The sequence below is a fragment of the Apium graveolens genome, chromosome 8 (assembly GCF_009905375.1).
Source record: "Apium graveolens cultivar Ventura chromosome 8, ASM990537v1, whole genome shotgun sequence".
NCBI lineage: Eukaryota > Viridiplantae > Streptophyta > Magnoliopsida > Apiales > Apiaceae > Apium > Apium graveolens.
Window position 1 is genome coordinate 263,327,048 of NC_133654.1, and position 27,932 is coordinate 263,354,979.

The window sequence follows — 27,932 nt, forward strand, 5'->3', positions numbered from 1 at the left end:
GGTGACCGGTCCCAAAGTTTTGAGCCATTGAACTCCAAGTATGAGATCTGAGTTACCTAGAGTCAATGGTAAGAAATCTGTCAAAACTTCTACTCCCACTATCCAGAAACAACTTCACCCCTTACACATGTCATTCCCCCGAATTGCTTCCCCATTACCTAACAAAACGCCAAAACAGCCAGCCTTACTCACTGGAATCTTCAACTGCTCAACCAAAACCAGCGACAAGAAATTGTGGGCTGCCCTAGGATCCACCATAACTACCACCTCTGTTTCGTTAATCAATCCCATTAGCTTCATAGTTTTCAGATTTGTTAGCCCAATAACCGAGTTTAAAGACACCTCTGTGATCCATTCTTCCGTAGGTGATAAAGGAGGATCACTGCTTGCACCCTTCAGTCTCCTCCTCGTCTTCTTCACTCATGAGTAACACACTCAATTCTTTCTTTCGACAACGAGGGCCCATAGACCATTTGTCGTCACAACGGAAACAAAATCCTTTCGCCTTCTTTTCTTGTAACTCCTTCTCAGTGAGCCGTTTTACCTCTCACAGTGGTTTAATTCCGCCTCTGCTGTAAGTACCAGCTTTTGGTGAATAAACCGAAGCTTGAGACTCAAACCCCCAATTCCTAACTTTTAGACGTAGTAGTTGGATTGATGGTAGTCCAGCATTAGAGTATGACACACTATACCCTCCTCTTCCAATCGACGAAAACACACCAATTTTTATAGAACCCAAACTCATCCTCTTCACACCTGTCACTCTGTATTTCTCCTCTAGTCTAACAACTAATTCCATTGCTTGATCTAAATTAACTGGGTTTAGGAGTCTCACCTCGCTTTTATATCATCCTTAAGCCCATTAACAAAATGGCCCAGCATAATGTGTTCTGGAACTCGATCCAACGGCGTAGCAGTCTCTATGAACTTCCTACAGTACTCAAGCACGATGGTCTCCTGGGTAGTGGCTAACCATTGTTCGTATAAGGAGCCACCATTTTCTGGGCGAAATTGCCGTAACAGGAACTCTTTCAAATTTATCCAATTTCGAATGTATCTGCGGTTATGCTCCCATTGAGACCAACGTACCGCGTCTCCTTCCAATGCAACGACTACAACCTCCATCATTTCTTCCTCCGTCAAGCGATAAAAACCAAAGTACCTTTCTACCCGAAGAACCAACCATCCGGGTCTGTGCCATCGAATATTGGCATATCCAGCTTCCTATACCTCCAATTTCCCGGACCTCCACCTGACCCCTGCACCATACCCATTCGACCCATATCCACCCCCTTCTATCACTTTTGTTCCTAATCCATTACTCATCCGACCTCTCCCAACTCCTCCAACCCTATTCAGAGATCCAATATGATTAGCGCTCCCTTCTCCCTTGTCTCCTCCTGTTGACAACGTCGTATGCAACCTCGTCATTATCGAACGCATCTCCGATTGAAACTTAAGCTGTTCGTTACGCAACATATTAATCATTTGTTCTTGTTGCTCTCGAGAACGACTAATTTTCCCTTCTAATCGGCGGGCCAACTCATCTACCAATAATTTCGTCAGAGAATGCTTCATCGCACTTACCGCCGTCTCCACTGCTTGCGCCACCATCTCTGACATTGACTCCTCTACACCCCTAGCTTTTTCTTCTAGCTAATCGATGCGTTGATTAACCGTTGGAGGACCCATGAAATTAGGGCTCTCATACCACTTGTAATGGAACACTTGTAATAATAAAACTCAATTTAGAAAATACTCAACAACCACAATGTTTCCACTACTGAACTCCTCGCTTACTATATATTACAGATTTAAACGAATTGACAGGAAGCTTTCGAGAGGCCCCTTCTCTCCAGATTCAGAATATACGGCTACACAATACTTTTGATCAAGTGCTTACATTACTTGTCCAACAGCCTCAATTGTCCTTCAGGTAACACAATACTTTCTCCTAAAACTGTGTCATACTTTACCAGTCCCAGCCAACCGGCTAAATGCCCAGCATAACTCTTTAAATTACAAATGCAATATCATGCCTTAGTTCTGCTGCGTTAGTAAGCAATCTAACAGAGACACTTCCACCCATTTTCAGTCCACCAGGTATCTAACAAGCACTTCAACTCATTTTTAATTGACCCATTTGAGAATGGCTTTGTTATCCATCTGCAGTAGTGGATGTACTAACAGGTTAGTAAAATCCACTATTATTTGAAAAATCATTGCACCTTTTTTTAGCCCCGATATAATTCCTGTAAAGAAATTAGAGATTAGAGGTCGACTTGGAATGTAACAGGTGCTAGAAGTCAATAAACTTCTACAAAAATGCAACTAATAGCAAGTGCAAGTAATAGTAAAGCTAAAACTGCAGAAGTCCAGTTATTTTTTTACAACACAGTAGGAAAACAATATTGCATCTGCTACCGACAATTACATAACCAACAAACCACCACCTCCACGAATCAATCGAATAATGCATATACAGGACGATAAAGGGAAAAAGGTTTGTCTAGAATGAGAAGCTGAATTACCAATGAGTTCCTTGCCAAGGTTTGCCTAGGTGAATGTTGGGTCTTTGAATCGTTGATGCCAGCTGAAGTTTCATTGTTTGTAGAACGCACAGCAGAGGGATAAAACTGTAACATGTGACGTGGCTTGAGTTGTTGCTCTGACATGGATCAAAACGTTTCCCCAAGCATGTTGCCGTATTAAATACATGAAAGATAGCTAATAGATTAAAAAGAACAAAGGAATACAAACTTAACAAAATAGATAACAACACTGAGATATACGTGCCAATATGTTTGGAACGAAATCCTGAATACATTACTTGACAAACAAAAATAGTTCATGCTACTTAATAATGAAGAGACATGACTTGAAGAAATATAATAGTACATTCTAAGTTGTTTAACTGATAGTCTGATTTTTTTTTCTAAAACGTAGTCTGAAATGACTTCAAACTGCAAAGAATAATTAAAAATGCAAAAGACCCCCAACAACGCAACCCAGACTACAAGTAGTAACGTCTACACAGTGATGCTTCTAAGCTGATGTTTTGCCGGGGAACTGCTTCCCTTTAGCGCCAAATAATTTCTGCATCTAAGGACAATCTGGGGAACTGCTGCAATTCTTGTTTAATCCTCAAATTCTCTTTAGGGTCAGAAGATTTAATGCTGCAGAAAACTGAAATGACTTTTAGCGAAGGACAAGATGCAAGCAATTGCTTTATAAAGTAAAGCGCATATCTGGAATCCACGACACCCTGTATTTTCACAGTTTGGAGTTGGTCCAGAAACATGTCTTTCCAATCTAATGATCCCAAATAATCTTCAGTTTCTAATTCTGTAGAACTCAAACTCTTCACTTGATCAAGCGCCTACATGCAAAAAAAAAGTTACAACCATAACCTAAGCATATTAACATTAAAACTCGAGCCTAAACGTACAAGATTAATACAAATAGATCAATGATTAATGTATACAAATCTCAAACTGCAGCTTTTTTAAATCCACAAGCAGGCACTTTTTAAGATGTAGAAATCGCTAAATACTTTGCTTCAATCTGTTCCATACTTGAGCATGTAAAAATTAAAATTCAGATATACAAGAATATGAGTTTACAAGCACATTCCCATCAGCATTTTCAAAACTTGAAAATCATTAATTACATTGCATACACTAGTTCTCACCAGTACAAGGCAAAGATCTTGCAAGTTTGGAAAGCTTCTGATCAAGTAAACAACTTTTGAGATCGGGCACAATTCACATAATTTAAGCCTGCACAAGGTCAAATTTCTCACGTTATCAGCTTTTGTTGTAGGCCTCATGCTTGTCACATCTGACGGAGGCGGCCCCAAAACCTAAACAAACACAATAAATTAAAATGTTGGTCACGCCAATGCCTTATAATTCTTTATTTTCTGCATTAACAAGTTCAGTACAAAACTGAATTATAATTTGCTAACCTCAAGGGTGGGTCCACCAAGAACTAAACAACTTAAGGTAGGAATTTCACCGAGAAGCTTGATCAATTCGTGGACTTTTATCATTTTTGAATTTGCAGCGGTGAACACAAGACCCAGGTATCCCAGTTTTTTGGTGCGTTGTAACCACTGCCAATCAAATTTTGTGCGTATCTCGAAATACAGACTTTTTAAATTGTTACCCTTTCTAAATTGGCGGGCGAGATGTTCGATCCCTTCACAGCGCCACAGATGCAAAATTTTAAGTTGTTTCCCAAATGTCATGTCACAAGTAATTGAGGTATCAAAAAGTTCAACCGTTGTCAGACTAGTGAAGCTTCCAGATTTAAAGAATGGCGCCAATGCCCAGTTAAAGAGCCTTAACCGGGTCAATTCTGGACAAACAAATAAAGAATAAGGAAGTCTGAAGATCTCCCTCTTCTTAAAGGAAAAATCTACAGACCTAAGCCCCTTGTCAGACAATTGATCAATCCAAAGTTGAATGGAACAGTAACGAATCACAGGAGTAATGTATAGATGAAAGTACAAAATGGGGCCTGTGCGAGATGAAAGAATCATATTGACGACCTTTTTAAATTCAGATGGGATTGTGTCTATTTCTTTTTTTGAAGTCAGCTTTGAATAAAATCGTGTATCGAGAACTAGGAACGGACAGTTACACCAATTATTTCTCCAAAATTTTGAGAGGACACTTGTTCTTGCCACATCATGAGTCGGCAGAAGGAATAAGATAGGATCAATCAACTCCTGAGGCAAGTTGCTTATCTTGTCCTCCCCATAACCTCTGAAGTTAACGAGTTGCCTTTTTGAAACTGGCTCAGCAACAATGCCTCCGCAATCCATTAGCCCCCTTTTGACATCACCTGTCATACTTTTGTTTGACATTCCATAAACACAAAAATCAGAAGATGTATAGAAATAACTATGAATGTAATCAAGAAAGCAGCATTTGTACAAATAGAAGATGAGTACATATTGAGTAACCCAGAGTTTCAAATCATCAAGCTCTAGTAAACCGAGCTATGGAGATACCTAAAAGATCAAGTACGCACGTACGATTTACATTATCTCCCCCCCCAAAAAAAAAAAAATTTAGAGGCCAAGGTTTTTATTCTACCACCATTTACAATTTATCAAATCAGTCCTAAAAGGGTTGTGAAATACTTAACCCGAAACAGGATTCTAAAATTATCAAACATAATCGTAAGTCCAACTAGATATTCATGAAAGAACAACACAAAGGCTTCAAATGTCAAATGTAGCATAGGATCAAACTATAATCTATTCCCATGATTCTAAGAATCACCTATTTAACCCATCCATTATAAGGAGCTCTGCCGGTTCACCAAATCTGATCAATTGCTAGGTAATTTTCTTAAACTAAAATTACAAGTTTAGTGTGTTTAAAGTTATCATAGTATCTTAATATATCCGACTAGTGCCCTGATTAATCATCCTATTAATTCCTATTACCCAATTATTGTATTTTAAAGTATTAAACGTAAAAGCAAGTTCAACTATAGATTTGTGAAAGAACAACAGAAAGGCATCGCAAGCCGAATATAGTATAGGATCAAATTTAGATATACTCCCAATGGTTCAAGAAATCACCTATTTTAATTAAGCTGTACAAGGCTCACCCAAGTTCAATTTTTAAAATCCAATTAATCGCTACATATTTTTGTACAATATATTCGATTAGGGCTCCGATTAATCATTCCAATTAATTATCGATTACTTGATTAGCTACGTGATCTTGCAGATCAGTTCCGATAATCGGATTTTACAAGATTGGCTGCTCCTAGCAATTCAACACAAGTTTCGGGGAGTTTAAATTATTAGTTTGCATGCGTGGTTTGAGGTTTTTGTATGTTAAGCAACACATAGTGAACAAATTGATGATAACATGTAATGATCTCAAGATGACGCGCATCATGCATGTAACTAAGAAACAACACTATACAAAAACTATCATGAATAATAATAATAATAATAAAAAATATTATAAATAGAGAGATTACCGGAAGATTGGTAATCAAAAACTATGCATGTAATGCAGATCGTGATTCACTATGTACTATCTCGTGGAGTATTTATAAAGTCCTTATATACACGAATTGACCAAAATACCCTCTCTCCACAAATAGACTAAAATACCCTTATGTGAACGAACACAACGGAAGAGATTTACTGAAATGCCCTCAACATAGACCACCGAGAAATAAAAGAAATGGGCCTTGTAATTAGGTTTGTTTATAGTGTGCCACAGGGCACAGGTTAAGGTCAATGTATTATTTCAAACGGACTCCTGTAGTTTTGCTTTTTAACTTATCTATTTTGTTTTGGTTATTAAATTGAAATATATAAATAGTGTTATATATTCTCTAAACTACTATACACATAATTTATTTATCCTACTGAACAACAATCACGACTTATCTTATCATTAAAAAAAATAAAAAAATAGTATTATATTCACTAAACTACTAAATTGTTAAACTACTTGATATATTATACTTATTCTATTAAATTACGACCGCAGGTTGTCCTATTATTTTTATATATTTATATAAATAATTTTAAATTATAATATAATGGGATAAATAAAAAATTTAAATTGAAATACGTGCATTGCACGAGATTTAAGCTAGTATGATATAAATCTTAAAATAACTCCTATTACAGGTAAATGATGATAATTAATTAATATCCTCGTAATTGAAAAAATATATCAATTAATTTATTATATAATTAATCGATAAATTAATAATTTATTAATTTATCAATATATTAATAACTTATTAATTTATCACTATATATCATTTCTAATTTTTTAACTTATAAAAAATATATATACAAAAATGTTATTGATTATCATAATGCAATGGTTATTGGTTATCCCGAGCGAAAATGAAGCAGTGGTATCATTGTCGAATGAGGAACAAATAATTAATAGTGTTATGAAAAATGAGAACAAAAATGAAGTGAAAGATCATATTATTGAGAGTTAAATGCAGGATGTTTACCTGCAGTTTTCTAAGCATGTTTTGTAACTCAATTATCTAATATAGCAAACTGTGTACCCAACATTACATTTCCTTTGCTGTACATTTTGTGTACTTCCGTCCAAGGGACGTTGACACCATTAAATATTTATGGCAAAAGTGGATGAAGGTGGTGATGAAAATGCAATTTGACGCAGCAATGGCTATGACCACCCGATTTAAAAGAAAACGGATCAATATGTATAGGTAAAATCATTTCAAAATAAAAATCTCTAACCCTAGAGTTTCAATAAAGCTTAATTTTGTAGTTCAGTGGCTGAATATTGTTTATGTGGACGCTTGATGGTGATTCGAACTGCTTAGACTAAAAATAATATGGGGAAGAGGTTCGTCAACTGCGTTCAAGGCTGGCTAGGGTGCAACTACTTCCAATGAATCGAGGATCCTATTTGTCCTCGGGGTCGAGCTGTGATATGTGGTTTATTAGCACGATGAAAAGGTCTTGAAAATTTTGCAGATGAGAATAATTCAAATGGGGGTTTCAATGAAAATGTGTAAGTGATGAATGAGGGTCATCGAAGTGTTTGATTTTGTTGTATGTTGTCCTTGCATTTTTTATTGAGTTGTTCTTTAAAATTACAAGCAAGGACCAATGTAATGCCAATGAATCAGTCTTGAATATGTACATGGTGTATTGTTTTAAGTTTAATGAATGTACATAATTAGTAATGAGGCACTAGTTTCTTGGATTGTAATTTAGCATTTTCAGTGTTATATTTTTGCAAGTTAAATGAAATTTAATGGCATGTTTTTATGCACAATATATCAGTTAATATACGATAAAACAAGAAGAAAATAAATGGCCATTTATCTAGATAATGAGGATTTTATTACATGGCCATAACACTTACAAATATAGTAACAAAATAGGCTTTAAGAAATCTTTTCTGCAGCCAAAATTGGCCTATCGATGGATGGTGACACAATTAGCTCATCAAAGCCACCATCATTAGATGTGACTTTGTTAGCAAGAGCAGCAGTTGCAATGTTTGCAAAGGAAGAAATGTAAATAAGCTCAGAAAGCTTCCATGATTCAGACATGACTTTTTTGATCGTGCAAATTAACTCATACATCTCAAAGTAGTGCTACCCGGTAAAGATATAATTGTTTACGGGGGTTGGATACAATTTTACTAATAAATCTAAGTCAGGATGTAAGATCAATAACAGTTTATTAAATTTGATTAAACTGTTATAAATTCTCTCAAGAAATTGTGATGTTCTTGAGACCTGCAACGTTACAATGATTTTCGAGATAAATTTAATCAAAATGATAACCTATTCAGTGTTTATATACTACACAACTACTATATCAATTACAAGATATGTTATAAATATATTTATCTTGATTTTATACATATCTCAATTAACATTTACATTCCTATAAATCAAGAACCAAAAATAAACATATCCTCAAATACTGGAACTGTATAAATCAGTAGATACTGATTTATCTTGTTATCCTGACAACCAGTCTGTTATTCCCTAACAATACAACAAGAATTACAGACGGGGGGGGGGGGGTTGAATGTAATTCTAGCTTCTTTTTGAGATTTATAAAAATGTTCTAACTTAATACATATATAACAATGTTTGATTTGCATAGTGCGGAATGAAAGAATTATATAAATCAAAATACAAGTAATAAAAACACAAGCTTTTAAAACTCTCTGGTGGATTTGAATGTATTCATCAGATATATATGTATGTATATATATATATATATCAGGTTGAAAACTCTGGGTAGCTTACAAATGGCTCACAACTACTTTACAAGTAGAACAAACACACTACAGAGAAATTCTTGACAAGTACAACTTTTTCTATCTCTCTTCTAAAATGTGTTTGCTTAGTTGAATATTCTACTAGCTACACTTGGTTTATATATCACCAAGTTTACATAGCAATAGGACAAGATAATAAAACAAAACATATCTAGCCTAACTCCATGCTGCTTCATTACTCTGTTTCCGCATCTTTGAAAATCTTCATAACTTGCATGGAAATGGTAATGCTTCTTTATTCTCATAATCCTGCTTAACAGGCTGCCACATTCCTTTTGCATACAATCAACGAATGTGACTGTCAAGTCACTATCAACTGTTTTTTTGAATTTAAACATCCGTTGAAGCTTCAGTGGATCATTCGTTGAAGCTATGTATGATCATCCGTTGATACTCTGGATGATCATCCGTTGAAACTTTATAGAACATCCGTTGAAGCTTTATCTGAGCATCCGTTAAAGCTTTGTGAAGCATCTGTTGAGACTATCTTTTAGCCAGTTAACTCCAGTTCACTTACACAAAGATTTCAAGGCATCATCTATTTACAATTGGCCAACCTATCTTGTATATCAACCTAGTAGTCAACATGACTTAAACATTTCTCACTAATTTAGTTCACTAAGCTTATACAAGTATGCAGAATTGTGCTACTGACCTTATTTTACATAAGCTACTCTTTCAACGGATAGTGAAGTAATGATCCGTTGAAAGCTACAAATTCACTATGTTAAATCTACTAAGGTGTTTTATTTAACTTATCATCAAATTCATAACATATTCCTAACACTGTCATATCATGATGACTGTCTTCATCTTGACATCATGCAGATCCTGAGGGCAAATCCTGATGCCATGTAGCTTCCGAGCAGATCCTGATATTTACATAGAGCATTCTCACCCAAAAATCTCCCCCAATTTATGTTTCGTGGAATAAGCATAAATTCTATGCTCTGCTTGATGCCAAAAATAGGAAGACAAAATGTTGAGTAGAGATGCGTAGAGCATACTCAGTAACTTCTGTTAATATTAATTTCTTGGTTCTTCATAAACCCTTGAGTATCTCTTGACGAAAGATTTAACTCTCTCATCTACCTTCATTCTGAGAAGTTGCTTTAGTTTGATCTTCAAATTTCTTTCATATTCGGTTTCTTCAGATAACTGATTTATGACAGCTCTCAAGTTCCCAATAGGAGTTCTTTCTACCATCAAATCATCAAAAAGTACATGACTAGTTCTCAGACCTTCAGTATTAAGTGTCAACTATTGTGAACTAAGAATTATTTTAAACACAGATGTACCCCTTTTCATTTTTACTTTTTGATGTCTGTAGTTTATGTACATAGAAATGTAGTGACCAAAATATTCAAAGCCGTTATCTTAAATTCTTCTTCTGATTGAATACAGACCAAATCATACCATTCTTTAGATGCTTAATTCTCAACCATTAAAAGATAATATATATATATATATATGTATATACATATATTTCAACTCCTTGGTTGACATCATCGAGAGTTCATCAGAAGAACACTTTGAACTTGATTACCCTCTAGCATTAACTTGATTTTCTCTATTTGGTTTTGAACCATCATGTTAGTCAACAATAATCTTCATAGCTTCAAGCCTGTTAAGATGATCAGCAGTGACTTCCTGGTCAGGTCTATCATCCAAAGTAAAGTTTATCAACCTTGGATTTATAAATTCAGCTTCTTCATGTCCAATTCATGGTCTAGTATGTGACCTCAACAATCTGAGACCTTGTGTTTGTCTCAACCACGATGGTGTATCTGATTTTTTTTCCACAACAGGTTGAATTTGATTTATTTCTCTCATTCCACCAGGAATATAGTTCATCTGAACAGAACAATAAATGTCATTTTTTTTCCATTTTCTGTCTTGTTTTCTGATTGGAAGATACGTCCTTGTCCTATCCTTTTCTTCAAGATTTTCAACTCTTCATCTTGTCTTTTCTGTATTCTTGAGCATAGCATTAAAATCAGCATTTTCCTTGCTCACCGCTCTCCTAATTCTTGTTTCTTCTATTTTTTTTCTTCATCGACTTCAAAATTATGAGAATCAATAAAAACGAAGAGAATCATGACATTCAGTTGCTCTTGACACTCTTAATCCTCTTCTGAGTTGACCTTTCTCATAGCAGCTTCAGAACCAGGATTTACAAAAGTATTTCTTGAGTCATGATCGTGGTTTGATCTATCAGGATGACTTATGTCAGGATCAGATGTTGATGGTTGCCCATAAGATTGAGTTTCTAATTCCTCATAAGATTCTGGTCCAACATGATTCAAATTCCTTATTTCACCTTCTCTTGGCATGAGATTGAGAAATATTAGATCAGTAGGAATATTGGAGCCTGAGACTGAGATGTCTCATGAATTTCTTCAATCCTGATACCACTTAATTTTGTCCTTCTTTGAGGGGGAACAATGGCTTGACTTGAAATGGGAGTCCCTCATCTTCCTCCCCTTCTAGCACCTCTAGGTCAGCCAACTCTTTCTCTTCCTCTAGATGGACCTTCACTTCCAGCTTGAAATTATTTCAGAATTTCCTCCTATTTTTTTTTAATATTTGTTCTTCTGTCATGTCAGAGAATTCATCCACTAGATGTGTAAAAGCATTTATATCAAATAATTCTTCAACTCTTTTATGTTTGTGATAAAGAGTGACAATTTCCCCTTTCTTTGTCTTATAAGACCTATAGAACCTTTGTGCATCTGTAGAATTATTAATGATCACTTCATCATCCTCAGGAATTGCAGATTGTATTTGCTTTTACATCAATATCTGAGAGTGAGAGACTATTTCAGTTTTAAAAGTGTTTGCACCATTTTTAGGGACATGAGTTGACTGTGTGGTTTGTGTTTGAGTCATGATTCAAGCTCTTGATTGTACCAAAACAGCATCAGCGGTCCCTGTGCAATGATTTCTACCATCGTCATCAGTATTGGCATCATATTTCCTCGATACCAACTCAGGCAGGTGCATATTTTGTCTGACTTACCTTCCCCCTTTTTTTGCATCCAATTTTTGATTTGTAGTATTTTGAGCTAATTCACCGGCAGAAAGCCTATCAAGCATAGAGTCTTGTGTAGATTTCACATTCAGCAACCTCTTAGCAAACCCATAATGCTTATTAGTGCCCTTGATGGTAGTGACCAAATCATCCACTTGATCTTTGAGTGCAGAATTATAGTCCTTGAAGCCTGAGATTCTTGAAAGCAAACCCTTGACCATAACTGTAGAGGCCTTGACAACACTGTTGAGATCAAGATTATTGATAGAATTTACAGCATGATCAATAAGAGTATGGGCTGCTTCATAAGAGATGTTCTTATTTGGCAGGCTCCAAGAATTATTCCATTCATAATTTTTGTGATGATTGAGAACTGGAGTGTCAGGATCTAATGCATGTCATGGTGAAGAACCAAAAGCAAAATGCTTAGAGGCCTCCAAGACAGCTTTAAGAGTTTGAGTCAAGATCATCACTATCATCATCACCACCATCAACACCAGTAATAGGTGGAAAATCAAGATCAATATTAGGAATTGGTTCTTCAGCTATACCCTTTTAGCTCTTGATCAGCTTTAGAAATGGAAGGTACAACATCATGATCTGTCCCTGAAACAAAGAAATCAGTAACACTTAAGTCTCTCTTTTCTTTTAAAGTGATCTCATCACTTCTCGCACTTATATTACTTTTGATAGTAACCTTTTTCTCACTCTTTTCTCTCAAGGCTACCTCTCCTTTTGCTAGTACAGGAGACCGCCTTACAATATTTTGATTTTTTACTAATTATTTTCCCTCAATCTCACAAGAAAGGCCCACTTCACTCACAACAGAAGAAATAATAGAGGGCTGAGAGGAGTGGTCTGCAGTCATATAAATAGGGGTATCATCATGTAAAGGTCTATTTATATTCATACTGACAGATAAAGTAGAAGTGTGAAAAGAAGATATACCTTGTGAAGCAGGCTCCAAAGGTAGAACCAAGATAGCTCCAGTATTCTATTTTTCAGCAATTATGTCAACATCGGGATCAGAATTTGAAGAGTAGGATTTGATGCATCAGGATGAGCACTATCAGGAATTGGCTTTAAGTCAGAAAACATGATATTACCGTAGACTACTATAAAATGTGCCACTACGCCATAGGTTCACCTCCGCAACACCCGAGTTTGGTATTGCAAAGAAAAACATTACGGTAGCTCAACTAATTTATCCACCGCAACCCTGCTTTTGTAATGTTTCCGTACAGTAAACATGATTTTACCGTAGACTACTATAAAAATATTTTTTTGTCTAATTAAATAAATTTACTTTTAAGTACTAGAAAGATATATGTAATTTAATTTTTCAATATAAAATATAGTGATTTATATTAAAGTCGATTATGATATTTATATTAAAATATTGTATTTAAATTGTAATAATTTGAAAATGATTAAGCTATAAAAAGTAATTATATATATTTGATTTTTCTAATATTTAAAATTAAATATTTAAAATTTTACACACAAATGAATATATATATATATATAATAGTAATTATACTATTACTAATACATATAGTGGGGTACAGTTGCAAAATTTAATATAATTAGAGGGGACAGTTGGAAAATTTAAGAAGCAACACAAAATTTAGTAAAGCCTGCTCTTGTTTTTAGTAAAGCCCACACATCGAGGCAAACATTATTTTCCGTCTTTCTCTCTTTGACGCTCTCACTCTTTCTCTCTTTCTCAGTTCAAAATCAGCGAGTTCAAGTATACATTGAGTTTTTAAAATCTGGGGACCTTCAAGATTTGCTTAATTAGGGTTTGAGTTGGAGCCTAGTTAGTAGGGGTGTGCATAGTGCGGTTTGGTGCGGTTTTTAGCATTAACCGTAGCCAAACCAATACATGCGGTTCGGTTCGGTTAAATTCTATTAACAGCCACCAAACCATTTAAAACGGTTTTTCGGTTTCGATTAACCATTCATCGGTTTCGGTTTTTATTCGGTTTTTTATACATTTTTTATTTGTACGATTTTTTGTTGGTAATGTGTTGGATAAAAAAATGACATCAAGTTAAATAATAATATTACATTAATCACCAAAGATTTATCACTTTAGAATTCGTTAAATAAAATTGATATATTTCATAAAGTTATTTTTTTTAATGTATAATTCATATTATCTTAAATAATAGATACAAAATATGATAAAAATATATGTTCACAATAATGGAAAAAAGAGTATATATCAAAATATATGATAAAATTGATTATATATATTAAAAAATTTATGATTTAAGAGTATTTACATATTAATCTTAATTAATTTGTGATATTATACTATAAAATTATACTAATGTTAAGTAAATATTTATGGTATCTTATCATATTAATGTTAAGTAAATATTTAATTAACAAAATATTAGAACCGGGTTATGATAATTTATACATGTATATATACATAATTATATATATATAACTATATATAATATAGAGGTGCGGTTAATTTCGGTTCGGTTTTGATTAAAAACCGAAACCGCACCGCTAATTCGGTTTTTGTCGATTCGGTTTTCTTCGGTTTTTCTAGCGGTTCGATTTTTTTCGATTTGGTTTATCGGTTTTTTCGGGGGGGTTTTCGGTTTCGATTTTTTTGCTCACCCCTACTAGTTAGGGTTTCAAATGGTGGTTCAATTTTCGTTTAATTAGGGCTTCAGTTGGCCTTTTCTTGTCTCATAAGGTATTATTCTTTCATTCTTACTCTCATAATGTTTCAGATTTGGGGTTAATTTAGGGTTTCAATTCCGGTTCAGATTGAGTTTTTTTTAGTTAGGGTTTCAAGTATGTTTATTTATTTTTAGTATGTTGTTAAACTTTGCCCTTATCTCTCCCTCTATCCCCCCTCTCTCTCTATATGTCTCTCTCACTGTCTCTCTCTGTCTCTGTCTCTCTCTCCCCCTCTCTCTCTATTTCTTTGTCTTTGCTATATCTCTGTTAAGTATTTTATTCCTGTTGCATTTGTTTTGGTGATTTTGTTTTGTTTAAATATTTAAATTTCAATTTAAAACAACTTGAGTCGATGCTTCTTCGTCGTGATATTGTTGGCTATTTATGTGTGCCATATGCCATATAGTTTAGAAATTTTGTTCCCGCATTACTCTTACTTTAGAAATAATGTTTCTGTTATTAAGCAATAGTCTGTAATTTAGTTGCGTACAAGTAGTTGTGTTTATTGTGCAAGACATGCCTGAACAATAACAAGACTAAGTCAAATTGACAACCCTAAGTAAGTTGTATTGTAATCTTAGTTTGCATTTTTGTATTATAACATTTAAAGTCTGTAAAAATGTCAAAGAGCAGACTGAAGTCTTTTTCTTTAAACAGTATCAAGCCTAAGAATTCTATCTGGAGGAAGATCAAGAAGATCGTGCCTCAGAAGAATTATGAAGAAGTATGTAGTTGAATAAATCTGTTTTAAGAAAAATATTCTAAGTCAAGATCTCTACAAGTCACAAATTTAGTGTTATAGAGAAGTCATTCGAGAACTCCAAATGACTTATCTAGAACTCAGGAAAGCTACTAGAGAACTCAGAGATATCGACAAGTCAATTGAAGATATGAAGATTGAAGTTATCGACAAGTCATTTCTTCACTAGAGAACTCAAACTTATCGACAAGTCAAATATCATTAGAGAACTCTGAGATATCGATAAGTCAATTATCACTAGAGAATTTTGAGTTATCGACAAGTCAATTAGTCACTAGAGAACTCAGAGATGTCTATAAGCCAAAGTGAAGACATGAAGTGGAGAGATCTCGACAAGCTAAATTCTTTTATAGAGAACTCAGAGACCTCTACAAGTCAAATCAAGTATAGAGTAATTAGAGATCTCGATAAGCCATTATACTTATCGAGATGTCAAGTTCTTTATATAACAAACTGTAGTTCTCGAAGTAAAACTTAAAGTACAAAGTGCAGATCAGTTCTATATCCAAGATTAATAATCAACTAATAATTCAACTAAATGGATTGACAAGTCTACAAAAAGCAGCTTGAAGAGTGTGTAAGATCAAGGGTGACGATTAACTGACAAAGGAAGATTAAAGTTAACACAGTATGCAAAGATATGCTAAGCCAGAAATGGAAGATATACTTTTCCCAAAATGGAATGATTAGTAACAGCTTACTAAAGTGAATAGCATGTCTTATTATACACTGTGTAAACCAGTAGTTAACTAAGATATAATGTTAACACTGGTCCTTTGTTAAAAGTAACAATTTAGATCAAAAAATCTTGTATTTCTCTCAAGAAATAAGCTAAGCTCTTTAGCAACAAAGAGCCTAGAAATTTTGTAGCAAAATATTCTTAATTTTAATATAAAATTAAGTGAGTTTTGAAAGATTTGTGTTCACTGTTATTACTTGTTTAATTTTAGTATTAATACAACTCACTTCAAGAATTAATTCACTTTGTTCACAACCATATAAACTGCAAAGAAAAGCATAAAAACATAAAAACATATTCACCCCCCTCTGTGTGTAACTCATTACCTAACAGTGTTATAATATGAAATTATAGATGTTTGCATACAAGTACTAGGATAATTTGAATTAGCAAAAAAAGTACTAAGATAATGTGGTACGACTATTATATTTTTCCAGGTTACTAGTAAACTATGCTTTAGGTCCCTGCACCTAAATGCATATTCTTTTAAATATCCACATTTATATTTAATTTCATTTTTATTGTGGTCATAAATACAGTACGATGGATGGATGGATTAAACTTCCAAAATTTAGTAAAGGATATATGAGAGTGGTCAGAGATTTTTTACGGAATGTATTTTCTAGATACTCTGTAGGTGATGAAATCTTATGCCCCTGCAAAAACTGTAGTAATCGTAAATAACATCACGAGGATGTGATTTATGACCATCTCGTCTACAATGGTCGATCTCCATTCATGTGAACTGGATTTTGGAGGTTTGTAGGCCAAATTCCAAAAATATAAAAATGAAGTGTGAAGAAGGTATAGATTTTGGAGATAATTTAGGTGATATGTTACACCATACAGAGATGTGTCAAGATGGGGTTTTTGGTAAGCAAAAATGAAGAAGCTAAAATATTTACAACATGTGTTAGTGTAAATTTAAAGTATATTCTCTAAAACAAATAGAAGCCAACTTTTCCTTTTTTAGAAAAAGATTTTGAAGTGACAATATGCTTTAAACTCTCACTGTATGGTAACTAAAGAAGTAGTTTATGAAGTCTTAATCACATCAATTCGACATTTACTGAATAAAACATACATCTCATTAAGTTTACCATGGTCTTCAACTTTCGTACTGAAGACCTCAATAGATGCTTTAATATTTATACATTCTGAGGTTTGATGTTATAACTTGTGTGCCTGTTTTAGCTCTTTAATAACATTTAAGTGATAGGAGATTTTTTATCTAAGAAACAATATAATTTAGAATAGGGGCATCTATCACAAGATTAAAATCTATAGATAAATCATGCATCTATTTTCCATTCTCATGCAATTATACTTTACCTAACTCGTTCTCTTTGTATGTACACAATCACTATTACATGTCCAAGAAATAAATTCAGGAAGCATATTTAAAAAAAAATAACTAATTTAAAAAGTCGAATTCATTCCAATGAATACATATTTTCCCTTGTATTTGGTGAATCTTGAAAAGGTGATGTTTGATTATATTATGGTAGTAATTGAACATGAGTTGTACGCACTCGGAGTAAGGCAGAAACATGAATCTTGAAAAGTAGATGTTTGATTATAATTATGTGTAACGGAACACTTGTAATAATAAAACTCAATTCGGAAATTACTCAACAACGACAATGTTTCCACTACTGAACTCCTCGCTTACTACTTATTACAAATTAAAACGAATTGACATGAAGCTTTCGAGAGGCCCCTTCTCTCCAGATTCAGAATATACGACTACACAATACTGAATGCCTAATTTATTTCCTCCTCCGTGCATTGACTTATTTTCCCTTGTTATTTTCCCGATCCAATTTCTTTTGGGCTTTCTACTCAAGTATACTTGTATAACTGGGCCTTACTCACCTTTTGGGCCTTGATACATCACACTACCCACCCCTGCAAGTTTCACCCTATCCTCAAGGTGGAATGCATGAAAAGGCTGGTCTGTGAGATACTTATCTTCCCATGTCACTTCAAATGGCGGAAGTCCTTTCCAATGAATTAACACCTCCCCCCTTACTGCTTTACCGGTCTTCACATGTCTGGTATCAAGCACCTGCTCAGGCTCCATTTTCAGTTCAAGTTCCGGTATAAGTTGGTATGGGATGTAGTTAATGACTGCTGAAGAACCAATTGATCATTTAAGTTGAGATATATGAAAGACGAGATGGATCTTACTGGAAGGTGGGAGGTCCAGTTTGTAAGCCATGTTTCCCACCCGTTGAGTGATGGTAAACGGTCCATAAAACCTGGGAGCCAATTTTTCATAAGGCTTGCGTGTCAGGGAACTTTGTCGATAAGGCTAGAGCTTTAAGTAAGCTTGCTCTCCTACTTGAAACAAGTCATCACAACGCTTTTTATCTGCAAATAATTTCATACGTTGTTGGGCTTGTATCAGGTACTACTGAAGATCATCCAAAATAGCTTCTCGTTCCTACAATAACTCATCTAGGCTATTAACCTGAGTTCGTCCATGACATATGTGAATTAGATGAGGGGGATCACTGCCAAAAAAAACTTTGAATGGACTCTTTTTGGTTGAAGTATGCGGGGAGGTATTGTATGAAAACTCCACCCAATGAAGCCACTTCGCCCATAACTTCGGCTTCCCTCCAATAAAACACCGTAAATAAGCTTCCAAACCTTTGTTAACTATCTTGGTTTGACCATCCGATTGTGGATGGTAGGATGTGTTACGTTGCAAACTGGTCCCTTGCAAACGAAAAAGCTCCTTCCAGAATGTACTTAAGAAAATTTTATCCTGATCGGAGACAATCGATTTGGGAAACCCATGCAAGTGCACTACTTTCTTTATAAACGCCTCTACCACCGTGACTGCACTATAGGGATGTTTGAGCCCTATAAAATGGGAATATTTAGATAAACGATCAAAGACTACTAAAACTGAATTGTACCCCTTGGAGAGTGGCAACCCGTCGATAAAGTCCATGAATATGTCATTCCAAACTGAGGTGGAAATAATTAGTGGTTGCAGCAGCCCTGCAGGGGACTGTTGGGAACTTTTCTGCTGTTGACAAATACCGCAACTACGTACATGCTGAGCTACATCCCGTCGCATACCTACCCAATACCACTCCCATTCTAATCTCCGGTAGGTCTTCAATTCTCCTGTATGCCCACCCATGACTGAATCATGAAATTCGGACAATAAAATGGAACAAACTTAGAGGTTCTTTGTATAACATAACACCCTTTATATCTCAATTTTCCATTCAGCAAATAAAACCCCGGGTATTGTCTGTCCTCATCTTGTAACCCTTGTTTAATGCTCTGAATCATGGTGTCTTGTGTGCAATTTTTGTCTCTAAGTCATCCCAATTTATGCATATAGATGTTACCGAGGCTCCAAGGCCCACCTCTGTACTTCCCTTTCGCGACAGTGCATCAGCTACGCGGTTTGCCACCCCTGGTTTGTACTGCACCTCGATATCAAACCCCAACAACTTTCTAACCCATTTTGGTACTCCATATTTACGTCTCATTATAGCATCAAGTGACGTAAACTCTGCTGGTCCGTTCATACAATAAAATGACGGCCTAACAAGTAGTGGTTCCACTTTTGTATCGCTAAGCACATGGCCATTAACTCCTTCTCATAACAGATTTCTGCTTAGCCTGAGGCCCCAACAATTTGCTGAAAAAGGACAGGTGCCTATTGTCTTGCATAAGGACCGCCCCCAAACCATAACCGGAAGCATTAACTTCTATGAAAAAACGGTTTTTGAAAGTCGAGCATAGTGAGGACTGGGGGACTAATCATAGCAGCATTTAAATTCTCAAACGATTTCGTTGCAGTCTCTGACCAACCAAAATTATCTTTCTTGAGTTGTTGTGTTAGAAGTTATGCCAATTATGCATAGTTCTTTACAAATTTACGGTGGTACCCGGTTAAACCAAGAAACCCTCTAAGCTCTCGGAGGTTTCATGGCTGCTTCCAATCCATCATCGCCTTTACCTTTTCATCATCCACAACAACTCCTTCCTCTGAAATTACATGTCCTAAGTATAATACCTTTGTTTTTCCTATTTCACACTTCTTGAAATTTTCAAATAGTGTGTGTTCTTCCATTTTTTCTAGGATTGACCTTAGATGGTTTATATGTTCCGTTTTAAATGTGCTATATACTAGTATGTCATCGAAGAAGACCAAAACAAATTTTCTAAAAAATGGATGGAAAATATCATTCATCAACGATTGAAATGTAGCTGGGGCGTTCATAAGGCCGAATGACATTACTACAAACTCGTATGGCCATCGTGGGTTCGAAATACAGTCTTATGGGTGTCTTCAGCCTTCACCAAAATCTGGTGATACCCCGCTTTCAAATCAAGTTTAAAGAAAACTCGTGCACTGTGCAATTCATCGAGTAACTCGTCAATTATCGGAATGGGATGCTTGTCGGGAATAGTTTCTTTGTTTAGAGCTCAGTAGTCGACACAAAAATGCCAATACCCGTCCTTCTTTTTGACTAAAATCACTGGGGCTGGAAAACAGGCTGTTGGATGGTTTAATTAGGCCTGCTGCGAGCATCTGATGGATTAAACGCTCTATTTCATCTTGTTGACTCTGCGGATAACAGTATGGTCTCACCCCGACCGGATTGCTGCCTTGTTTAAGATTAATGGAATGCTCATGCCCTCTTTTCGGGGTAACCCTGCTGGTTCCCGAAACACCCCCTTGAATCTGTTCATTATAGTTCACAAGTTTTGGGAATACGGATTAGCCTCTCCTCCCATGTTTCACTGTTATCCACCTTCAATTTCTAGTTGATTGCATTCGAGCCAAAACCCATTATCTTCTTTTCGTAAACTATTCAACATGGGTTTAAGTGATATTCTAGAATGAACTAATGAGGGATAACCTACTATCATAACCGCGTTGCCCCTTACTTCGAAATTTATCTCCTGAATTTTCCAATTAGTGGTGACCGGTCCCAAAGTTTTGAGCCATTGAACTCCAAGTATGAGATCTGAGTTACCTAGAGTCAATGGTAAGAAATCTGTCAAAACTTCTACTCCCACTATCCAGAAACAACTTCACCCCTTACACATGTCATTCCCCCGAATTGTTTCCCCATTACCTAACAAAACGCCAAAACAGCCAGCCTTACTCACTGGAATCTTCAACTGCTCAACCAAAACCAGCGACAAGAAATTGTGGGCTGCCCTAGGATCCACCATAACTACCACCTCTGTTTCGTTAATCAATCCCATTAGCTTCATAGTTTTCAGATTTGTTAGCCCAATAACCGAGTTTAAAGACACCTCTGTGATCCATTCTTCCGTAGGTGATAAAGGAGGATCACTGCTTGCACCCTTCAGTCTCCTCCTCGTCTTCTTCACTCATGAGTAACACACTCAATTCTTTCTTTCGACAACGAGGGCCCATAGACCATTTGTCGTCACAACGGAAACAAAATCCTTTCGCCTTCTTTTCTTGTAACTCCTTCTCAGTGAGCCGTTTTACCTCTCACAGTGGTTTAATTCCGCCTCTGCTGTAAGTACCAGCTTTTGGTGAATAAACCGAAGCTTGAGACTCAAACCCCAAATTCCTAACTTTTAGACGTAGTAGTTGGATTGATGGTAGTCCAGCATTAGAGTATGACACACTATACCCTCCGCTTCCAATCGACGGAAACACACCAATTTTTATAGAACCCAAACTCATCCTCTTCACACCTGTCACTCTGTATTTCTCCTCTAGTCTAACAACTAATTCCATTGCTTGATCTAAATTAACTGGGTTTAGGAGTCTCACCTCGCTTTTATATCATCCTTAAGCCCATTAACAAAATGGCCCAGCAGAATGTGTTCTGGAACTCGATCCAACGGCGTAGCAGTCTCTATGAACTTCCTTCAGTACTCAAGCACGATGGTCTCCTGGGTAGTGGCTAACCATTGTTCGTATAAGGAGCCACCATTTTCTGGGCGAAATTGCCGTAACAGGAACTCTTTCAAATTTATCCAATTTCGAATGTATCTGCGGTTATGCTCCCATTGAGACCAACGTACCGCGTCTCCTTCCAATGCAACGACTACAACCTCCATCATTTCTTCCTCCGTCAAGCGATAAAAACCAAAGTACCTTTCTACCCGAAGAACCAACCATCCGGGTCTGTGCCATCGAATATTGGCATATCCAGCTTCCTATACCTCCAATTTCCCGGACCTCCACCTGACCCCTGCACCATACCCATTCGACCCATATCCACCCCCTTCTATCACTTTTGTTCCTAATCCATTACTCATCCGACCTCTCCCAACTCCTCCAACCCTATTCCCTATTCAGAGATCCAATATGATTAGCGCTCCCTTCTCCCTTGTCTCCTGTTGACAACGTCGTATGCAACCTCGTCATTATCGAACGCATCTCCGATTGAAACTTAAGCTGTTCGTTACGCAACATATTAATCATTTGTTCTTGTTGCTCTCGAGAACGACTAATTTTCCCTTCTAATCGGCGGGCCAACTCATCTACCAATAATTTCGTCAGAGAGTGCTTCATCGCACTTACCGTCATCTGCACTGCTTGCGCCACCATCTCTGACATTGACTCCTCTACACCCCTAGCTTTTTCTTCCAGCTAATCGATGCGTTGATTAACCGTTGGAGGACCCATGAAATTAGGGCTCTCATACCACTTGTAATGGAACACTTGTAATAATAAAACTCAATTTAGAAAATACTCAACAACCACAATGTTTCCATTACTAAACTCCTCGCTTACTATATATTACAGATTAAAACGAATTGACAGGAAGCTTTCGAGTGGCCCCTTCTCTCCAAATTCAGAATATACGGCTACACAATACTGAATGCCTAATTTCTTTCCTCCTTCTTCCCTTTACTACCTCCTCTGTGCATTGACTTATTTGCCCCTGTTATTTTCCCGATCCAATTTCTTTTGGGCTTTCATCTCGAGTATACTTGTATAACAGGGCCACACTCGGAGGTCGACTTTATGGTAGTAATTGAACATGAGTTGTCCACACTCGGAGTTGGGCAGAAACACAAATATATATTTCGATCGAGTGCTTACATTACTAACAGGTTAGTAAAATCCACTATTATTTGAACAAAATAGAAAAATCATTGCACCTTTTTTTAGCCCCAATATAATTCCTGTAAAGAAATTAGAGATTAGAGGTCGACTTAGATTGCAACAGGTGCTAGAAGTCCATAGTTATTTTTTTACAACACAGCAGGAAAACAATATTGCATCTGCTACCGACAATTACATAACCAACAAACCACCACCTCCACGAATCAATCGAATAATGCATATACAGGACGATAAAGGGAAAAAGGTTTGTCTAGAATGAGAAGCTGAATTACCAATGAGTTCCTTGCCAAGGTTTGCCTAGGTGAATGTTGGGTCTTTGAATCGTTGATGCCAGCTGAAGTTTCATTGTTTGTTGAACGCACAGCAGAGGGATAAAACTGTAACATGTGACGTGGCTTGAGTTGTTGCTCTGACATGGATCAAAACGTTTCCCCAAGCATGTTGCCGTATTAAATACATGAAAGATAGCTAATAGATTAAAAAGAACAAAGGAATACAAACTTACCAAAATAGATAACAACACTGAGATATACGTGCCAATATGTTTGGAACGAAATCCTGAATACATTACTTGACAAACAAAAATAGTTCATGCTACTTAATAATGAAGAGACATGACTTGAAGAAATATAATAGTACATTCTAAGTTGTTTAACTGATAGTCTGATTTTTTTTTCTAAAACGTAGTCTGAAATGACTTCAAACTGCAAAGAATAATTAAAAATGCAAAAGACCCCCAACAACGCAACCCAGACTACAAGTAGTAACGTCTACACAGTGATGCTTCTAAGCTGATGTTTTGCCGGGGAACTGCTTCCCTTTAGCGCCAAATAATTTCTGCATCTAAGGACAATCTGGGGAACTGCTGCAATTCTTGTTTAATCCTCAAATTCTCTTTAGGGTCAGAAGATTTAATGCTGCAGAAAACTGAAATGACTTTTAGCGAAGGACAAGATGCAAGCAATTGCTTTATAAAGTAAAGCGCATATCTGGAATCCACGACACCCTGTATTTTCACAGTTTGGAGTTGGTCCAGAAACATGTCTTTCCAATCTAATGATCCCAAATAATCTTCAGTTTCTAATTCTGTAGAACTCAAACTCTTCACTTGATCAAGCGCCTACATGCAAAAAAAAAGTTACAACCATAACTTAAGCATATTAACATTAAAACTCGAGCCTAAACGTACAAGATTAATACAAATACATCAATGATTAATGTATACAAATCTCAAACTGCAGCTTTTTTAAATCCACAAGCAGGCACTTTTTAAGATGTAGAAATCGCTAAATACTTTGCTTCAATCTGTTCCATACTTGAGCATGTAAAAATTAAAATTCAGATATACAAGAATATGAGTTTACAAGCACATTCCCATCAGCATTTTCAAAACTTGAAAATCATTAATTACATTGCATACACTAGTTCTCACCAGTACAAGGCAAAGATCTTGCAAGTTTGGAAAACTTCTGATCAAGTAAACAACTTTTGAGATCGGGCACAATTCACATAATTTAAGCCTGCACAAGGTCAAATTTCTCACGTTATCAGCTTTTGTTGTAGGCCTCATGCTTGTCACTTCTGACGGAGGCGGCCCCAAAACCTAAACAAACACAATAAATTAAAATGTTGGTCACGCCAACGCCTTATAATACTTTATTTTCTGCATTAACAAGTTCAGTACAAAACTGAATTATAATTTGCTAACCTCAAGGGTGGGTCCACCAAGAACTAAACAACTTAAGGTAGGAATTTCACCGAGAAGCTTGATCAATTCGTTGACTTTTATCATTTTTGAATTTGCAGCGGTGAACACAAGACCCAGGTATCCTAGTTTTTTGGTGCGTTGTAACCACTGCCAATCAAATTTTGTGCGTATCTCGAAATACAGACTTTTTAAATTGTTACCCTTTCTAAATTGGCGGGCGAGATGTTCGATCCCTTCACAGCGCCACAGATGCAAAATTTTAAGTTGTTTCCCAAATGTCATGTCACAAGTAATTGAGGTATCAAAAAGTTCAACCGTTGTCAGACTAGTGAAGCTTCCAGATTTAAAGAATGGCGCCAATGCCCAGTTAAAGAGCCTTAACCGGGTCAATTCTGGACAAACAAATAAAGAATAAGGAAGTCTGAAGATCTCCCTCTTCTTAAAGGAAAAATCTACAGACCTAAGCCCCTTGTCAGACAATTGATCAATCCAAAGTTGAATGGAACAGTAACGAATCACAGGAGTAATGTATAGATGAAAGTACAAAATAGGGCCTGTGCGAGATGAAAGAATCATATTGACGACCTTTTTAAATTCAGATGGGATTGTGTCTATTTCTTTCTTTGAAGTCAGCTTTGAATAAAATCGTGTATCGAGAACTAGGAACGGACAGTTACACCAATTATTTCTCCAAAATTTTGAGAGGACACTTGTTCTTGCCACATCATGAGTCGGCAGAAGGAATAAGATAGGATCAATCAACTCCTGAGGCAAGTTGCTTATCTTGTCCTCCCCATAACCTCTGAAGTTAACGAGTTGCCTTTTTGAAACTGGCTCAGCAACAATGCCTCCGCAATCCATTAGCCCCCTTTTGACATCACCTGTCATACTTTTGTTTGAACTAGTCTTTTGTTTGACATTCCATAAACACAAAAATCAGAAGATGTATAGAAATAACTATGAATGTAATCAAGAAAGCAGCATTTGTACAAATAGAAGATGAGTACATATTGAGTAACCCAGAGTTTCAAATCATCAAGCTCTAGTAAACCGAGCTATGGAGATACCTGTAGATCAAGTACGCACGTACGATTTACATTATCTCCCCCCCCCAAAAAAAAAAATTTAGAGGCCAAGGTTTTTATTCTACCACCATTTACAATTTATCAAATCAGTCCTAAAAGGGTTGTGAAATACTTAACCCGAAACAGGATTCCAAAACTATCAAACATAATCGTAAGTCCAACTAGATATTCATGAAAGAACAACACAAAGGCTTCAAATGTCAAATGTAGCATAGGATCAAACTATAATCTATTCCCATGATTCTAAGAATCACCTATTTAACCCATCCATCCCCCTATTAATCTTTATAAGGAGCTCTGCCGGTTCACCAAATCTGATCAATTGCTAGGTAATTTTCTTAAACTAAAATTACAAGTTTAGTGTGTTTAAAGTTATCATAGTATCTTAATATATCCGACTAGTGCCCTGATTAATCATCCTATTAATTCCTATTACCCAATTATTGTATTTTAAAGTATTAAACGTAAAAGCAAGTTCAACTATAGATTTGTGAAAGAACAACAGAAAGGCCTCACATGCCGAATATAGTATAGGATCAAATTTAGATCTACTCTCAATGGTTCAAGAAATCACCTATTTTAATTAAGCTTTACAAGGCTCACCCAAATTCAATTTTTAAAATCCGATTAATCGCTACATATTTTTGTACAATATATTCGATTAGGGCTCCGATTAATCATTCCAATTAATTATCGATTACTTGATTAGCTACGTGATCTTGCAGATCAGTTCCGATAATCGGATTTTACAAGATTGGCTGCTCCTAGCACTTCAACACAAGTTTCGGGGAGTTTAAATTATTAGTTTGCATGCGTGGTTTGAGGTTTTTGTATGTTAAGCAACACATAGTGAACAAATTGATGATAACATGTAATGATCTCAAGATGACGCGCATCATGCATGTAACTCAGAAACAACACTATACAAAAACTATCATGAATAATAATAATAATAATAATAAAAAGAGATTATAAATAGAGAGATTACCGGAAGATTATTCAGCCAGGTTCAAGCAGATCGTGATTCACTCTGTACTATCTCGTGGAGTATTTATAAAGTCCTTATATACACGAATTGACCAAAATACCCTCTCTCCACAAATAGACTAAAATACCCTTTATGTAAATCAAATCAAACCAACCCATAAAATTTTTAGCCCATTTGTTTTATAGACCAAATGAGGCCCTATACTTTCAACGCCACATTTGCATTTGGCCCAGTATAAAATAAGACTAGTTCATTATAAGGACCTCGTTTTGGTTTTGGTCTTCTCATCATCATTTTCATGTTCATAATCTTAAATTTTTTTTTTTTTTATAATTCTAATTTAAAATTCCACTTGTTTTCTGTTAGTTAATATAATTTAATTTTTCATTTCTACAACTAAATTATCTAACTTATAAAATTTCACATTTAAACAAACAACTCAATAAATCTTTTTCAATATTATATTTGCAACTAAAATATTAAGACTACACTATTTCTTAAATTAATATATTTAGTATAATAAATAAATCACCGATTTTACCGATTAATTACTCGATTAATCTTTTTGATATATTCTGTCGATTCGATTGTATAATCTGATTAATCACTGCACCATTTTCTTAAATTAATATATTTAGTATAATAAATAATTTTTTTTATAGAAGGACCACAAGACTCAATCAGGCTGTTATTTGAGTTTAAAGGAGAATCAGTCAAGCATCACAACAAAATTAGCAACCATTATTCGAAGTGGGAGAAAAAGAAGGAAACAAATTAGAAGATAAGAGAGACTAATTTGAATATACAAGGGGACACACAGACAACTCGAGCTGATCATCTTCAGTGAGTACAACGACCCGCAGCATACAAAGATACATACTCAAAGAGTCAAACACTAAAATAGCATTACTCTTAGCAAGGGATCAAGGCAATGTATTCTGAAAAATTCATTGTAATCATTCTTAAATATCTAGTGGATCATATTTAG

General features: G+C 35.7%; 1 protein-coding gene across 3 annotated transcripts; it reads right to left on the reverse strand.

The window, feature by feature from the left end:
* Positions 1-1,810: 1,810 nt before the first annotated feature.
* On the reverse strand, positions 1,811-26,187 carry LOC141678385 (F-box/FBD/LRR-repeat protein At1g13570-like). Of its 3 annotated transcripts, XM_074484686.1 has the most exons (6): positions 24,872-26,187; positions 24,596-24,766; positions 23,669-24,283; positions 23,436-23,572; positions 23,199-23,222; positions 1,811-2,166 (listed from the first exon to the last, which is right to left on the reverse strand). In XM_074484686.1, the coding sequence occupies exons 1-3, from the start codon at positions 25,757-25,759 to the stop codon at positions 23,984-23,986; spliced, it is 1,359 nt and encodes a 452-aa protein (XP_074340787.1). In that variant the 5' UTR covers positions 25,760-26,187; the 3' UTR covers positions 1,811-2,166; positions 23,199-23,222; positions 23,436-23,572; positions 23,669-23,983. The 3 variants fall into 3 exon arrangements, with proteins under 3 accessions (XP_074340787.1, XP_074340786.1, XP_074340785.1); XM_074484685.1 differs by having other exon boundaries at positions 23,436-24,283; XM_074484684.1 differs by lacking the exons at positions 23,199-23,222; positions 23,436-23,572; positions 23,669-24,283; positions 24,596-24,766; positions 24,872-26,187 and adding exons at positions 2,532-3,379; positions 3,692-3,862; positions 3,968-4,861 and having other exon boundaries at positions 1,844-2,166.
* Positions 26,188-27,932: the final 1,745 nt, after the last annotated feature.

Coding starts and splice junctions, on each gene's coding strand:
- LOC141678385 (XM_074484686.1), bottom strand. CDS start 25,759: ATGACAGGTGATGTCAAAAGGGGGCTAATGGATTGCGGAGGCATTGTT. Junction 24,767..24,871: donor TTGGTGGACCCACCCTTGAG/GTTAGCAAATTA, acceptor GTGTTTGTTTAG/GTTTTGGGGCCGCCTCCGTC. Junction 24,284..24,595: donor AAGATCTTTGCCTTGTACTG/GTGAGAACTAGT, acceptor TTTTGCATGTAG/GCGCTTGATCAAGTGAAGAG.